Source organism: Rhizophagus irregularis, chromosome 11 (assembly GCF_026210795.1).
Source record: "Rhizophagus irregularis chromosome 11, complete sequence".
In the NCBI taxonomy this organism is placed as follows: Eukaryota; Fungi; Glomeromycota; class Glomeromycetes; order Glomerales; family Glomeraceae; genus Rhizophagus; species Rhizophagus irregularis.
In genome coordinates this window covers 3,021,975-3,038,533 of record NC_089439.1, presented here as the reverse complement: position 1 = coordinate 3,038,533, position 16,559 = coordinate 3,021,975, and the positions used below count along the sequence as shown (strand labels likewise).

Sequence of the window (16,559 nt, the reverse complement as noted above, 5' to 3'; positions counted from 1 at the left end):
AACTTCGTGCTATTAGCTGAGCTGTTTTGAGCTTTGCCCAAGCTCCGCCTGAAAAATGAGGAACATCGTTACATAGAAAAGAAATACGAGATAATTGTTCCTTCTTGTTCAGACTATAGTATTAACTAAGGTAATTTTTTACTATTTTTTCTTTTTTGTGACTTTCTACAAATTCGTACACTAATCTATTACATAACACGCTATCTTAACTACAATAATCTGATGATAACCTGAATAGTCTTATTCAAATAACTATTATGCGTATTTTCATCCCCATCAACGCGACGAAAAATTTCTTCCAGCTGGCCCATTCTCTTTGTGCGTATCGTATTTGTAGATTTTTTGAGTTCTTCAATAATTTGGTAAACTCCCATGTTCTCGTGAGTAAGCTTATCTAACGCAAAACGATTGGAAGGCAATTGCAATTTTTTCCAACCACGTTCTTTTATTCAAGGCATTGGAACCCGTTGGGGAATCTTTCCGAGCCCTGACGCTTTTTTGCGTGATGAAGAAACTTTTAACCACCACTCAACTTGAGAAATACCTGCGGGAACAGAAACGTAAAAAGATGTTGTATATGGTTGCCTATATGCCCCACGTAGACAAAATTTATTTATTGTTCTACTTAGACCATGTATACCAGACTGTATACCAAGTAATTACCAACAAAAATAAATAAATAATAATCGAAACAGCTTATTGCATGCAATTGTCTGATGCGATACATAATCATATTTTACAGAACCATCAGTAAAACCTATTTTTATATAAATTTTATGTATAATAAATCTTGCATAGGAACCGGTTTCAAAATCAGAATATAAGGGTAACTACTCAGCTTGCGTCTCTCATCGCATATCTTTCGGGAACGAATTTTCACGTAAAATCTTTGTAGTAGAATTTCCACAAATGAAATTATTTTTCTGGTTAACGAGTCTATGTCTTCTGATCGTAAGTGCATTCTATTTTTTCTAACTGAATAAGGCAATGTTTGCAATAAGTTTTAGCTACGATAATAAATTAAAATATGATTGATTCTCTTATAGGTACCCATGGCGTACTTACGTGATTTTGGCTGAATAAAATCTGTTGTTTCTTGTACACTGAAGGATCCTTTTATATGTTGATATCTGTGGTCAAAAACTAATTGTCTACTTTGTTCACTGAGTGTACTCTAATAGATAACAGATAATCTTCTAAAGTGTCTCTAATAAAGATTGGGCGCAATAAACACGAAATTTATTGCAGTGTGATCTACATTTTCTATGCAACCTTCATTAAAAAAACTATAATCCGAGATGACGAGTCGTACCTTATGTTATCATTCTAACATTGCGAGTCTCTATTTTTTTGTACGTAAATATAACTGTTCGTTAATACAAAAAAATAAATTGTCTACATAATCTAGTATTTTGATGTAGCTATTCGTGTTGAACTTCGATGATTATACTAACATCGACTCTATAAACTTTCCCCACATGATACGCTCTAGCATGGAATCACTTCGAATAAATTCCCCTTGGGTATTTCCATCATGTGTCCTATAAAGATTAATAGACTGTTTTTCAATATTATGAAGTTCTGAGAAATACTTGCGTAACTTGTCCTTCCATTTGACTAATGTAACCGTTGCGTGGGTGATCTTCCACTGGAATTGTTTCTCGTGCTTCTCATATACAGTTTTTTTATAAATGGCTTTACAATGTACTTCCTTCCAGGCATTTGAACTTATCATTACATGGAGATGGTCAGGGTTATAATTGTAGATTGAATTAGCGAAAACGCTCTTAATTTTGTCCAAGTTTTTCATGACACACTTGTCTTCCTCACATGTAATAACCTGATTAGGAGAAATGTTTATGGCCATGAGTTTTAGTTCGTTGGAAATAATATGACTAGAGAGGTTTCCATCGTTTTTTGATCATAGACTTAAGTTCGCCAACATTTCTTTCTACAGAAATTTCAATCGGATAGTACGTATCGGAAGGGTATCCAGAAATTATACAGTTGAGAGCAACAACTGATTGCAAGTATTTTGTTATTTATTGTAACGGAAAACCAACGTAAGCAAAAAGCAACACTAACCTTCGATTTTAACAACTACGTGAAGATTAGATTTTGGAGGATTTTCTTTCCAAATGTCTTTGATTCCAAAATATGACAATATTTCGTTGCTGTCGAAAAGATCAAAACAGGGAAATGTATTATTGCTTCCTATATGGGTATTTGTACGCTATAATCTGAGGTCACTTGACCTTGACGTGTAGATATATATACTGTGGGTGATAATTTTAACACTTTAAAGGGGAATTTGTCAATAAGAAGTCTTGTTTAACGATGAAAAGTACTGGCGTCAATGGTATTGATATCCTTTTTAAATATTCAATGTTGTAGCGCCAACAGTTTCGAAGTAATCTTTTTCAGCTTTAATACATCTTTTGAGTTCACCAATCATTTCGTTTTCTTTAATTTTGATAGAGATTATGTTTCTGAATGGCTTTCCCAGAACTAGACAATTTGATGTTGACAGAACGCATTTTTCCGTGTTGAAAGAAACACATGAATTAGCATATTTGATTTTCTATATTCATATTATCATTTATCCTCATCAAGGAAACTTTTTTAACCATGAGTCTAGTTTAAATTTGTTGACAACATACAATACACTATAAAATTGATAAAATAATGATACTACTTTTTGAGTGAGACTCAATATCGCGTCTAGTTATTGTCGATAGTTAACTTACACGAAACATGCAGTCAGAAAGTAAATAACGTTTCATAATATTAACCCTACCGAAATTTTATGTTGTTTGCGTTCTGTGATCTAGTAATGTATTAGTAAGGTCCTTAGAAAACTATATAAAAAATGGTCATTAGTTTGCACAGCCGAAATATTCATACCTTAATTGCGTATTATATCGTTCAGGCTTTAATGTTATCAATAATTTTCTCGCAAATATTTACTTCAACGAGTTCAGGCTTGGAGAAAATAATATAACGGTATTGAGTGAGTTACTGCGCTTTATTTTTTTTAGTCCGAAAAATGAGAATTTTTTTCTCTATTTGTCACCTGTATAATATATCACCTGTGTTACCATAAACATATGGTGTGGTAAGATGATCCCCGTAATAGTAATTAATCATAATTACTCATGAGAAGCGATTCATTTCTTTCGCTACTGATAAACTTATAACAAGCCACCGAGTCTATTTTATCAGTCATGATGAGGTTTTTACAAGTATATATACCACCAAAAAACTCTTTCAACTTTTTTTAACTTACTTCAACTTATTTCTTTTTGACTTTCATTTGTTCACTCTTATTAGAAATTCCAATCATCAAAATTAGTATTATTCAAAGAATTCGACCATTACTAAACACTTTTTTACTAATGTCTCCCAGAATCATTCAGATCTTCCACTTCGTTAGCCATCGAGTGCAATGCAAAAAAAAAATATATTTATATTTATATTTATACTTTTGACGTTACATCTTATTTTTTATTTTTGTTTCTTTTCGGAGTCAATTACAATCTATTCATCCTTCCACACTTCCCAAGAGTACACTTCCCCCTTCTACTATCTAGTACAAGCATATTTATTGTTTTTTTCGACTACTGTTGAAATTAATCACCTTCACACTATTTGTAGGCTTTCACTGTGTTAGGCATTATTGGAATTTTTCTATCTATATCTGGTTTCTATTGCACGGGAGATCTCTGTCTCGCTTTTTGTTAAAATAAATGCAATAATAGTTGTCTAATCAAAACCATAAAAGAAGGCACTAAACCTGAAATTGGCATTTTGGATGATGAAATTTTTCTTCAACCTATAGTTGTAAATCTCCTCAAAAATATTTTTCAACCAGACAAAAATCAATCGTTTTATCATTCAGTCTTTGCTCTTTAAGAAAATAGTGTGACTTATTGTACAATTCCTATTTAGCACGTAGTGCCTGGTCATGAGCATTTAGGCGACCGATGGAAATTGGCGATCTTAGTAAGGATGAGTCAATGCATTATGCCATTATCTAGTTAACAGGCGCAAAGTCAAAAATGAAGAAGCAGAAAGGTTATACAAGTTAGTTGGTGGTTGTTTTGTTGATCTAAAATTTGTTGCTGACGAATCTCTAGCTAGACAATCATTTGAAGGTAGGAATTAAACGAGTTTATGTAATTTTACTTTGGGTTAATTGTTTATTCCTTTTCTTTGTAGTTATTGAAAAATCAATCTTAGATGAAACCGAGAAGAAATTTAGAAATGCACAAATCAATCCAAAACAAAAATATCATAAAGTAGTGAGAAAAATTATCAATTCTTTATTGGAAGCCAAAGAGCTTGATTTTATGACATATACAGATTTTTTTGATAATGATAAGGAGGCTGATGAAATATTGGAAAAGAATGTGTTTATGTATCATTCGGAAACAAATACTGTTACCTTTCAATCTCAATTGGTAGAATTATACATTAAGACAAAAGCTGATATTTTTGGTATTAAACTAATTGACCTTACCCCTACTAATGAAGATAATGTTTCCTGTGGCAAGAAAAATAAGTAGACATATTTCAGCCCTTTCATCATGTTATAGATGTGAGAAGAAAGCAAATTACAATTAATTCTAATCATGCAACAACCTCCAATCAAATGGATACTACAATGCAGATACCAGATGATCCACTGATCTTACCCACTGATGAAGATAATATTAATTCTAATCAAGTAACAACTTCCAATCAAGCAGATAAAATTTTAGAATTCACAATAGCAGAAAATGGTGAAAGCGAGATCAAATAATTCTTATATATAAAAGTCAATTCTTTTAATGCTTACTGTATTAGAAAGTATGTAAAAAATAAATATAATGTAGTTTGTAAAATAAAAACCTATACTAGAAATTCAAAGTGAAATCTTTATTCCACTATTTGAGAAATTCTTTCAAATTTCACCATTATATACATCACATAAGACTCAGTTGTTAACGCTTCTATTAGCCTATAATTTAAGATTTTTTCAAAGTTTGGCCTTTGATACATTTGTAAAAGTTGCTCTTTTATACTGGACATTGGATAAATTAATAATGGCGCATTAACAACTTTACCATTGTCTAGTTCTTTTTGTTTTAATAATGAAGCATTGCATTGTCAAAGTGAACGATGATTTGGAAATTGTACATGACCACATTTTTTTATTGCTTTGTGTTGTTGGATTGTATGTTGTTTAACATCATCTATATTATGTAATTTGTAACATGAAAGACATACGGAAAAATTGACAAATTGATGTTTTAATCCTAATTTCTTTCTTGCAGTATACAACGAAGTAGGAAAATCTTTAAAATGATCATAATTTAAATTTGTTAAAATATGTTTGATGAATTTAATTAATGTATTGATTGCGATATCTGCTAGTCAAAACCTAGTTTGATACCTCAAAACAAACACAATTATCCAATCTTCAATATTTTGCAGATTTTCATTGGAAAATCATAATTTGGTGGAGAGAAATCTTCAAAAATGTTGGTTTCTTCACCATCATTATCCCATCATCCCATCATCGCTATCATCCCCATCATCACTATCATCCCCATCATCACTATCATCCTCATCATCATTATCATCGCTATCATCCTTATCATCATTACTATCCCTATTATTGTTATCATCCCCATCATTACTATCACCATAATTATCAGTTTCTTCGTTACTGTCATTGTTATCATCACTGTCATTTATATTTTGCATTTGAGTGTCACACTCCAAATAAGTATTATATCTGCTTCGTTTTCTCTTTTTCGAAGAAAATGTTGACAAATTTTCTGATGTTGATATACTTTCTTGAAGGTCAATAGAGATTTCTTCATTAACGAATGATGATTCAATACTCATTGGGTCATTTGAAGTAGTTGCATTATCAAGACTTAGACTTATTAAATATTTTTATTTGGTTCTTGAATCAACATACTTTCTGTTGCATTTATTACAATAACATTTTTCTTTAATTCTTATTCTATTACATCTTTTATTAACATTCATCTACTTGTCGAAATCATTTTTTTCAGCATTAATACCTTTTGTCAAAAGTTCATCATCTTTGTCATGTGATTCATCACACATTCGGCTAATTACAAAATTCAGAAAAATTTTGGCATAAATCAACTGTTTGATTTTTGGTTAATTTTTAGTTGAGCTGTAATATAAAAAAAAACCATAAATTGACAAATACTTTTTTTTTATCGATTTTTATTAATAATAACGATTGACTTAAACCTTTTTTGATAATTTTTAACCAATTTTTTAATTAATTAATATCAATAAATAATAATGACATAATTGGGGTCTTTACAATAGAAAGGTACGAAACTCAAAAAATATCAAAAATTAAATTAATATTAAATTTGCATTTATTTCAGTAAAAAAACATAATTAGCATATAAAGTAAAATTGAATTTTTTTTTGAGTTTCGTACCTTTCTATTGCAAAGACCCCATATAAGTAAAATAAGAAAACACTGAAGTTAAAGATTTGTCAAATTTTATTGTAAATCAATTTATTCGTATTATTTATTATTAAATAACCAATTCCATAAAATTCGTTAAACAATTATTATAAAGAAAAATTCTGTAGTAGCTTTTAGTAAATTACCAAATGTGAAATTTGCAATTTAATGGATTATCGCTAAATATTCAGTTGCGTTGCAGTTAAAAGAAATTTTATATTTAATGGACACAAATTGGCAAAGAATATTATGTACTGGAATAATACAATCCTTACTTTCAGGAAAAAAATCTGTTTTCCATAATTCAACATTGCATGTTTCTGTTTCTTCAGTATCATCAATACTAAAATGATACCGAATATTTGCTATATCTGCTGATCAGTACCATTTAATAAAAGCCAAATAATGCTAAGTAGGTCCATTTGGCAAGTCAATTTCATGCTTAAAATAATACTGGACTTGTCTAGAATAACAATCGATTTCTCTATCAGTTATTATGAATTTGGCCAATACATATGAACTTTTTATGTGTCAAAATAATAACGCGAAACCAAACACTTCAGATCCAATACGATGACTTCCAAATTTATCCATTTTTACATGAATAGTTATTGCATCTTGCTTTATAGCATCAGATGGTTTTTAAAAATTATACATTTTATATGTAGCAATATAATAATTGATCATTAAATCGAGCATCAATTGTGATAATACTACATTTTCAGAAGTAGGTCTTAACATTTCACCAGAAAACGCTTCACATTCAGTAACAGTAGATTCCTGGATATTTTTTAAATTTAGCCAAAACCTTTCATTTCATCTGAAGCGAATTGGTCATTTTCTGATAATGAGAGTAATTCAAGACCTTTCATCTGAACACTAAAAGTAATGATATCTTTAATTCAGTTATCATTCATTAATTGATACATTAGTTCTGGTTCAATTTTTCTATTACTATTCGATAATAATCCTAAGGGTTGTATTTAAAAGAAAATTTAAAACCAATAATAATAATAATAATAATAATAAAGGCTAGTATATCTTACTGAGTATTCCATTCATGCGTTCAAATGAAAAACACTAAAACGCATATAATTAACCAAAATCATGACAACATTTGGACAAATGAAGCAAGAGATGGAGATTCAGTGTAATTTTATTCCTGCTGTATTGTATCTCAATATATCAAACAAATTCTGACAAAATGAGTCAGAATTTTTTATTTTCAGTTGAGAGATGTTTCCAAAATGATACTGTAGCATAAATTGTGAAAAAATTTTACCACTAGTTAGCTGTAAAATTAAAAAAGCCTTTCTTGCAGTTGATTTTGCCAGGAATTCGACCTAAATTGACTGGAACTTGAAATTGATTCATTTGCTTTTGAACTTTATTGAGCATACTTGAAGTTAAGATTTCCTGATCAACCTTTTTGCAATGCCTAAAAATAAACAATACATTGGATCAATAATAGTGAAACGAATTGGGTTGAAATAAGGTAAGCGAAGTAGTTCTAATCATCTTACTCCAGTCTGTTTAATGAATCTCTTTCTTGATACGTCTGAATTAAACTGTTACCAGCCAAGTGTATTTTAGAAATGTTCATTTGAATCCCTGGCAACAAACCAATCCTCCATATCTCCCATTCCAGCAAAATTATGCTGATGATTCTCATAATTTGCCTTTTTCTAGCATCAATAATAAGAAACCAATGCAGAAACATAACTACAAATTTTTCTTGCAACGGGTATATTGCACGATACTATTATTAACTCTGCACAAATTTTTTTTCCTAACTGATACTTGTATATTCGATTTAGAATAATCCCTTTCCAGAGTGATGTCAGCTCATTAACGATTAGTGCAAAGTAATGATTAATTTTATGTAGACTCACTTCGTTCAGATCTAATAATATTTTAAGGAGCAGCAAATTTCTCACTTAAATCATATATTACATAGCAAATTACAGATAACTGCATAAATAACTTCAGTACTATAATTAGTTCTATCAAATGGCTAAAATCAGTCAACATTTAACATGAGGCCAAGATGCGAGTTGGCAACCTCATTTTAGAAAAAATTTAACGAATCATTGTTATTTGTATCTTTGAATCCTTTCCATATTCATCCATCATAAATATCAGATAAAATATTATCCAAATTTGATCGATTTGCCTAATGTTGAAGAGATTTATCAAATTCAGGTCGACAAAATATATCAAAAAGTTGTTGTTGAAATCCAGAAAATGGGTATTTTAATTCAGCTCAAACTCTTGAAATATTGATTTGTCGTGATAAAGGTATGTTACAAGTACGTGTATCTTGGTGAGACGAGTTTGAAAACTCAATATGGTGGCATTTCATAACTAATAAACTCTCATTTTGTCAAAAGTTTTCTACATCCTATTTATTATAAAGTTTGTGGCATTTTGTACATGAACAAATCTCTGAAATTGGTCTTTTAGGCCAAGTACTTTTTTTGCTAGGTAAAGAGAATCTGAAAAAGTTCTAAAATTTTTACCATCAATTTCGTTTAGAACTATTTTTATGAACTTTATTAAAGATTCGGTTGCTATTTCTGGGATATTGTATATTATATGGTAGTTTATTATCCACAATAAAATCCATGAAAAATTATCATCAATCATATTTTCTTCAGCATCCATGTTGGCTTAATATGGAGGAGGTGAATAATCTTCAAAAATTTCGTTGTAAGATTCATTATTTGATTCGCTATCCAAAGATATTTCAGTGTTTTGTTTACTAGTATTATATACATCTGATTCGATATTCAAACTTGTTGATTGAGGCATAGGATGGCTTGTATATCTTATGCGCTTCTGAGGTAAAAAAAACAATTAACATCTATGTCCCCAGGTATTTATAACTTTGTGTATTCCCGAAATCTGACCTTGATGTCAAAGTCTGATGAACGTCAACATTTACTTGAGATAATTCAATATTTTCGGTAATGTCTTATTTACTAGTTTCTTGAATTATCAAAAGAGCTTCATTTTTATTTGATTCGTCTTCATTCAAATCATTCATTTTGCCTCCTATCTCGTGTAAAAGCTTTGTTCGTTTTAATACTAATTTTCTATTACAATTATTGCAATATTAATACTAAACATTCACTTTTCAAACATAATAACGATTGAATAAAAGATTATGATAAGACAGAGATCCTAAACATTCTGAAAGATACTCGCTACCATTCACCTGAAGACTCAGAAATGGATAAAGAACAACTGAATGATAAAATATATTAAAAACATCAACTAATTTTATTTGTTTTAATGATTTTATGACTTTACAGCTTATCAATTTTCTCTGAAACATCTTAGATACTCATGTATTTTCTCTACAGATGGCACAATTAATGAGAGGGAGAAACTATGATGACAAAAGCCATTATATCTAGAGATGGGCAAAATGTGAAAATTTCATTTTATAATGCACATGATGCGCATGATGCGCATCATACGCATTATGCACATGACACCGTTATACAGATTAAAAATATGTAAAAAAAATCTTTATTATTTATTTTATTGAATTAACTAGATATATCAGAATCGTCAGTTTCATTATCATTAAAACTCTCTTCTTCACTTTCATTACTACTACACTCATCTTCATAATCACTCTCTACATTTTCGTCTGGAGTTTGAATTTCATCTATACTTCTTCCATCTATATTTTCTCTATCTAACAAAATATTTTTATTCAACTCATTTGTAAGCCCCTTCCATTCTGGCATTTCTCATGGCATTTGTAATTTATAATTACTAAAAATATATACTAATTTTAAAACACAGTCAGCTCTCAACCAGTTTCGTTTTTTATCATGAATATATGCAAAAGCTGACCAATTTCTTTCAGATGCAGCAGATGATGTTGGAATAGATAGAACCTTTTTTGCTACTTGAGTAAGTTCAGGTGCAGAATAACTAAAATTTCCACACCACCAAGTTATAGGATCAACTTTACCAGCAGTTTCCCAAGCAAGCTTATTCACAAAAACTCCATTTTTTTCCTTATAATTCAAGATTTGAATCAAATAATTGCTGCATTGTCTGAATAATACTTTCGGATAAATTGTGAAATTATATTCATTGAATAAGAAGTAAGGCGATGTTCGTGAAATGATGGATCAAATAGGTGCGCAACTTCCATAACAGGGTGGTAAATACTTTTCCACCTTTTTTCAATGATATTTTTAATATTATTTCCCACTATATCGAACACATAGATTTTTGATTATATTTATTAAAGAAAAACACAATATTTTACCTGATGATTCTAATTGATTGTAATACCAATCTACTACTTTAGATAAACAAGGCGTATCTGATTCAAATATAGAAATTCCAATAACAAGTTCATTAAGAACTTTAAGCAAATTATCAACATCTTTCCAAAACTCATCGTTTAATACGATACTTTTTACATCATCATCAATTCTAATAGTTTGATTACGTGATAATTCTGTTATTGTTAATTCAATAGCAAGCTGATTTAACTGAAGTGAATTAAGACAAATAGCTGATGATCCCCATCATGTTTTTACAGGTAATTTAAGTGAAATTTTCTTATCATAATTGGAATTTTGATATCGTTTCAAAATTGCAGATGGAACTTGATGTGATTTGAAGTATTTAACAATTGTCTTTCCTTTTTTCATAGTATTATTTGCCCAAGGGAGTTTCATAATATCACCAATTAGAAGATTTAAGGAATGAGCTACACAGCCAAGGAAAACTACTTTCGGATATTTGATAGCTAAAAATTTCTATGCTTTTTTCATTGAGGATGCGTTATCAGTAATAATTGCTGCAAGTTTGGAATGGTCAATTTGTGATATAACATTATCAATATCAGCCGCAATGTTTTCTCCTGTTTGTTTAATTTCACCAGTTTGATGAGCAGAGAAAAATACTGGTCTTGGTGTGGTAATTATATAATTAGTCCAATGTTCCTGCATCATATTTGACCTAGAAATATTACATTATAATAGATAATTACATTAATTAATGTAAATAGCAGTTTAAAAGAAGTATCTTACCATCCATCAGAAATTAAGCAAATATTATTTGCTGAATTAATCAATTCATTCATTTCATTTTTTGTATTATCATATACATCATCAAGTAATGTTGTTGATAAAGCTTTCCGTGAAGGTAATTTAAAGCAAGGATGAAGTTTTTGAAAAAGGATTTTAATTGGTTCTAATTCAGATAATGATAAAAATAAACCACATCGGTAAACTGCTTGTACAAATAATAATTCACATTTATCTTGTTCTGCTGAAGATATTCTGTTAACAAAATTATTTATTGATGGTTGTGATCGTGAAATAGGTCTTTTAACTGTAATAATATTGATACTATTTTGTTCTGTTGGTAAATAAGAATTATTACGTTGCTTTATTTTTGGTTGAAAATCTGGTCCAAAAAATCCTTGAAGAACTGTTATACTTGCACTTGAACAGGTTTTTAAATGTGCAATACATTTGTTAGCAGCAGCGTTTACTTCATAATTACAGTATTTGCATTGTGCCCGGGCTTGCTGAAAACCAGCCACATGCCCAAGTTTATTAAAGTGAGCCCAAATAGGACTAGCTGGAGGCATGTTGAATAAAGAAAAAATTTTTTTTCGTGAAAAATCTAATGTAATACAAACTCTATTTATAAATTCTATTTTCGGTAATCTATAATTTTGACCAGAGTTAAGGCATAATTTTTACCAACATTACGATATTATAAATTATCATAAAATTTATCATGCGCATTATACGCATTATGCGCATCACATTATGCAATACATAATGTGCATGGCACATCTCTAATTATATCATCTCATCTCATGACACTCTAAAAATGCTCCAGAATGGGCATACAAAACTCAAAATACGCCCGTCAATACAGACTTTTCTGGCTCTAATTAAAGCTCTGAATGGTTTAGGCTAAACTGGGAAATTGATCCAAAACTGGCTCAAAATTTGATTCAGAAAAACCGGAAGTTCAATTCAGTTTAATCCAATTTTTTATAAAAATGCGAAAAATCGAATAGCCATTCATCTAGTAATCGTATAAAGTCGAGCTATATATCATTAGATTCGTCTCAATGAGACACGTCAAATGGTGGTAAGATCACGTCTTTAGCATTGATAGATCACAAGTTAATCCACGCTAAATTATTTATAAATAATAGGAATTAGCAAGTTATCTATCAGTGCTAGAGACATGATCTTAGCACCATTCGACGCGTCTCAGTGAAACGAATTTAATGAATATAAATTCGTTTATGTATGATCGCTGGATGGTGAATAATGTCAAGTTTCACATTTTTTTTAAAATTTTTGAGTGTTAAAAATTAAAAATTGTCCGGGCTATATTTTGGCCAAAATTAAGTATAATTCCGGCCAAAATTAATCATAATGCGGGCCAAAAACTGTCCGATTAGTTTCGCAACATTTATTTTTTAACAATTATTTATATTTAATTTATTATTTTTATTGAATATAACTAATTTACACTCAGGGTGATTTTAATTATTTTCACCTAGGTGATTTAACCTGATAATTTTATATAATTTTAATATAATTCAGGTGAAATCACCTGATTAATTTTATTGATATAGTTCAGGAGATAATTAAATTATTTAAATTTAATAATTACGGCAGGTGATAACACCTGATAAATATTACATGAATAATAAATGGTTGTGATACAAAATTGCCATTGTTTATATAATAATGTAATTTACATTTAAGCCCATCTCTTTCGAAAAAATTCTGATACACATTAACGTGTTATTTTCTAAAAAAAATTTTAATCTTTACTGTTTATAAGCACGTATCTTGTTCTGTTTTTCTAAAACATCGTTTCCTAAAGCAAATTCATATCAATTATAATAATCTATACGAAATTACGAAGCTTTAAAACTATTAATAAAACCACTTACAATAGAAAATATTTTAAACCCAAATTTTTCCTATAGTCCCGATATGTTATTCAACTCTTATTATGATTCTTCATATAGTGGTTCAGACTTACTTGATGGTTATCAATACGAATCTCCTGACCTACCGATATTTGAATTTTATGGTTCTCCATATGATTCTTCTAATCTATTTTTTGAAGATCATGATATACTTAATGAAACCCAAATAGGAAATGTAAGAAAAATAGATGTTTCAGTAAATGAGGATATAAATAGGTATAATTTTTCAGAAGATGAAAAAATAAATAGCCGTCGGTATGATGTTTCAGATGATGAAGATAGAAATTTTAATCATCAAGAATGGGAATATGATGATAGCGAGTATGAGGAAGAAGAAAATATATTAGAATTAAATCAAGGGATGGAATTTGAAATATGGGAACTTGCTGAATCATACCTTAATGAATATGCAAAGCAACAGGGATTTTCTTTTCGTAAAAAAAAACATATACTGGATCCAACTGACAGTACAATAACAAAACGTAGAACGTATGAATGTTCACATGCCTGAACTCATGAAATCCAAAAGGTTATTTTAGAAGAAAATAAAAGGGATAGGGATTCCGAAATGATTGGATGTCTTTGGCATATTAATTTTTTTTTTCCTAAATCTGGAAATGGTGTTCGTATTAATAGTATAGTTGGGATACATAATCATGATATGAATCCTTGCATTACCGAGATAGCCCCAAAATTTCAAAAATTGACAGATAAAATGCTTGAGAAAGTAAAGTTTTAGATGATTAAGGGAAGATTAGGCATATCAACTCAATATAACTTACTAGTAGCCTCATTTCCAAATAAAGTGATTAATAAGAAAGATCTAAGTAATGCTATTCAACAATTTAAAAAACAAGCGAAACCTATTAAAAATGATGCATGTCAAATGCTTACTGAGCTATACTTAAAAAAAAATGATGATCCAAGATGGATCATAAAGCCACGCTTTGATCATAGAGAAAGAAGATTAAATTCATTATTTTGGATGTCACCCGATCAAATTAATGCATATGAAAGATACCATGATATCGTGATTGTTGATACGACGTCTAAAACTAATCAATTTGATATGATATTAATGCTAATCATTGTAGTTGATAATAATTTTAGAAACATAATAGTAGCTGCAGCAATTTTGGAAGATAAAACAGAAGCAACTTTCACATGGATTTTACAAGAATTAAAAAATTCTTGTGATTTTATACCAACAGTCCTATATTCTGATGCTGATCCAGCTTTAATATCAGCCATAAAGACAAATTATCCAGAAACACACCATTTCCATTGTATTTTTCATATAGATTTAAATTTAAAAAAGAATCTTAAAGGAAAATTAAGTGATCAATTTGAACTTTTTCGTGCTAGATTCTTAGAAATGCGCAATTCTCTATGTCATAAAACATTTGAAATAAAATGGAACACACTTATTAATGAATTTCCAGCTTGTGAACAATATCTTACAAGAGCTTTATATCCTTGTAAAAGTAGTTGGGCTTGTTATGCTATCAATCAGAATTTTACAGCGGGAATTTAAAGTACACAACGAGTAGAGTCTACTAATAAAATAATCAAAGATAGATTAAATAGATCTTTGTGTTTGACTGATGTTATTAAAGAAGTTCAAAAAATATTTGATCAACAATCAAAAAAGCAATATTAAACGAATGCAAAAATGAAATTCCTACTAGAGGAATACCATCAATTATGGATGAATATTTTTCAGAGCTTGATAAGATTCTGCGAGAATATTTAACACCACAGATTCTTCAAAAACAACGCGATCAAATGGCACAATCGTTATGTTATGATGTGGAATTAATTGTAGATTAGTTACCGCTCTTAGAAGTAAGTATATTGCTAATGGTTAATAAGAAAAATGATTAGTACTTGTTTAAAATGATAAAGACAATTGCTAAAAAAATACTTTCCTTTTTTTCATCTTTTTTTATAGATGGTAGATGATTTCTATCAACAAGAAATGGCCAGAGAGGATGATTATGATCAACCTCAATCTTTATTTTCTTCATTAATCAAAAATATACCTCATAATAGTATTCGGCAAGTATGGAAAGCAACTAGACATCGTGAACAAAAATCTGAACCACAACATATCATTTTACTTGATGACGGGTCGCATTTATGTACCTGTCTTTGGCTTATTAATAAAGGAATTGTGTGTAGGCATTTCTTTCAGGTTATGTCCTATTCAATTAATGCACAATTTCATATATCTCTTATTTCTCAATGATGGTATAATTATAACAAGTATAATATCGAACAACAACATAAAGAATCAGTATACCAAAATGAAGAAAACAAATTAGAGATAGGTCCGCGATTATCATTTCAACATCTTGCAAATTTTAGGCAAGCTCCTAGTATTGTACAACCTCGAGGTCCTAAACAAAAATATGGGTTTGGTATGGAATATGCTAAAAAGGCACTTGATTTGGCTATTTGGACTGACAAAGTCGATGAATTTGTCAATCAAATTGAATATTTTATTGAAAGTGTAAAGTCGGAACTATCTGACCAGCAGGAAAATGGAATTTCTATGCATATTAGTGATCCATTGCGAGTGAGACATAAAGGTCGACAACCTAATAGGTATAAGTCATGTGGTAAACCTCAAAAAAAGAAAGTAAGGCGTATTCAGGATATAACTAATACTACTAATAAAAATCGTAAAGAAGATGTTGCAGCAAGCCAAGAGGAAAAAAGAAAGAAAGACGTTGTAAAAATTGTAATCAAGTTGGACATTATGCTCCAAGATGTCCGAATATCTAAAAGTGTAAAAAAATTTTTTTTACAACGTCTAAATGTATTAATCTACTGCAATGACTAATAAAAATATTAGTAATATAATAAATCGTATGATAGTTTAATGATTAATGGTAATACAAAATTAAATAAGATTTTTAATATAATAAAATCACATGATAAGCCAGATACCGGTGAAATCACCTGAGTGATATCACCTCGTGTGATATCACCTCGTGTGATTTTCACCTGGAGTGCAAATTAGCAAGCTTCATTTTTATTAATTATTATTTT

At 29.7% G+C, this 16,559-nt stretch overlaps 6 protein-coding genes across 6 annotated transcripts; 3 read left to right on the top strand and 3 right to left on the bottom strand.

Annotated features, from left to right (window-relative positions):
• Positions 1-12: 12 nt before the first annotated feature.
• Positions 13-1,867, bottom strand: OCT59_003136 (uncharacterized protein; the record flags this gene model as incomplete). The annotated part of the gene is made up of 7 exons (XM_066145426.1): positions 13-48; positions 231-442; positions 545-585; positions 664-757; positions 835-975; positions 1,066-1,163; positions 1,455-1,867. 7 exons carry the CDS (start codon positions 1,865-1,867, stop codon positions 13-15), a joined length of 1,035 nt encoding a protein of 344 aa, XP_065996150.1.
• A 2,191-nt stretch (positions 1,868-4,058) lies between these two features.
• Positions 4,059-4,801, top strand: OCT59_003135 (uncharacterized protein; the record flags this gene model as incomplete). Its single annotated transcript, XM_066145425.1, has 4 exons — positions 4,059-4,083; positions 4,137-4,154; positions 4,219-4,497; positions 4,596-4,801. The coding sequence occupies 4 exons, from the start codon at positions 4,059-4,061 to the stop codon at positions 4,799-4,801; spliced, it is 528 nt and encodes a 175-aa protein (XP_065996149.1).
• Positions 4,802-5,541: 740 nt separating this feature from the next.
• OCT59_003134 (uncharacterized protein) lies at positions 5,542-6,120 on the bottom strand (the record flags this gene model as incomplete). The annotated part of the gene is made up of 2 exons (XM_066145424.1): positions 5,542-5,929; positions 6,044-6,120. The coding sequence occupies 2 exons, from the start codon at positions 6,118-6,120 to the stop codon at positions 5,542-5,544; spliced, it is 465 nt and encodes a 154-aa protein (XP_065996148.1).
• A 3,936-nt stretch (positions 6,121-10,056) lies between these two features.
• On the bottom strand, positions 10,057-10,260 carry OCT59_003133 (uncharacterized protein; the record flags this gene model as incomplete). The annotated part of the gene is made up of 1 exon (XM_066145423.1): positions 10,057-10,260. The coding sequence occupies one exon, from the start codon at positions 10,258-10,260 to the stop codon at positions 10,057-10,059; it is 204 nt and encodes a 67-aa protein (XP_065996147.1).
• Positions 10,261-13,509: 3,249 nt separating this feature from the next.
• OCT59_003132 (uncharacterized protein) lies at positions 13,510-14,016 on the top strand (the record flags this gene model as incomplete). Its single annotated transcript, XM_025316895.2, has 1 exon — positions 13,510-14,016. One exon carries the CDS (start codon positions 13,510-13,512, stop codon positions 14,014-14,016), a length of 507 nt encoding a protein of 168 aa, XP_025179511.2.
• Positions 14,017-15,209: 1,193 nt separating this feature from the next.
• On the top strand, positions 15,210-16,350 carry OCT59_003131 (uncharacterized protein; the record flags this gene model as incomplete). Its single annotated transcript, XM_066145422.1, has 3 exons — positions 15,210-15,326; positions 15,457-15,567; positions 15,772-16,350. 3 exons carry the CDS (start codon positions 15,210-15,212, stop codon positions 16,348-16,350), a joined length of 807 nt encoding a protein of 268 aa, XP_065996146.1.
• Between the last annotated feature and the right edge of the window lie 209 nt (positions 16,351-16,559).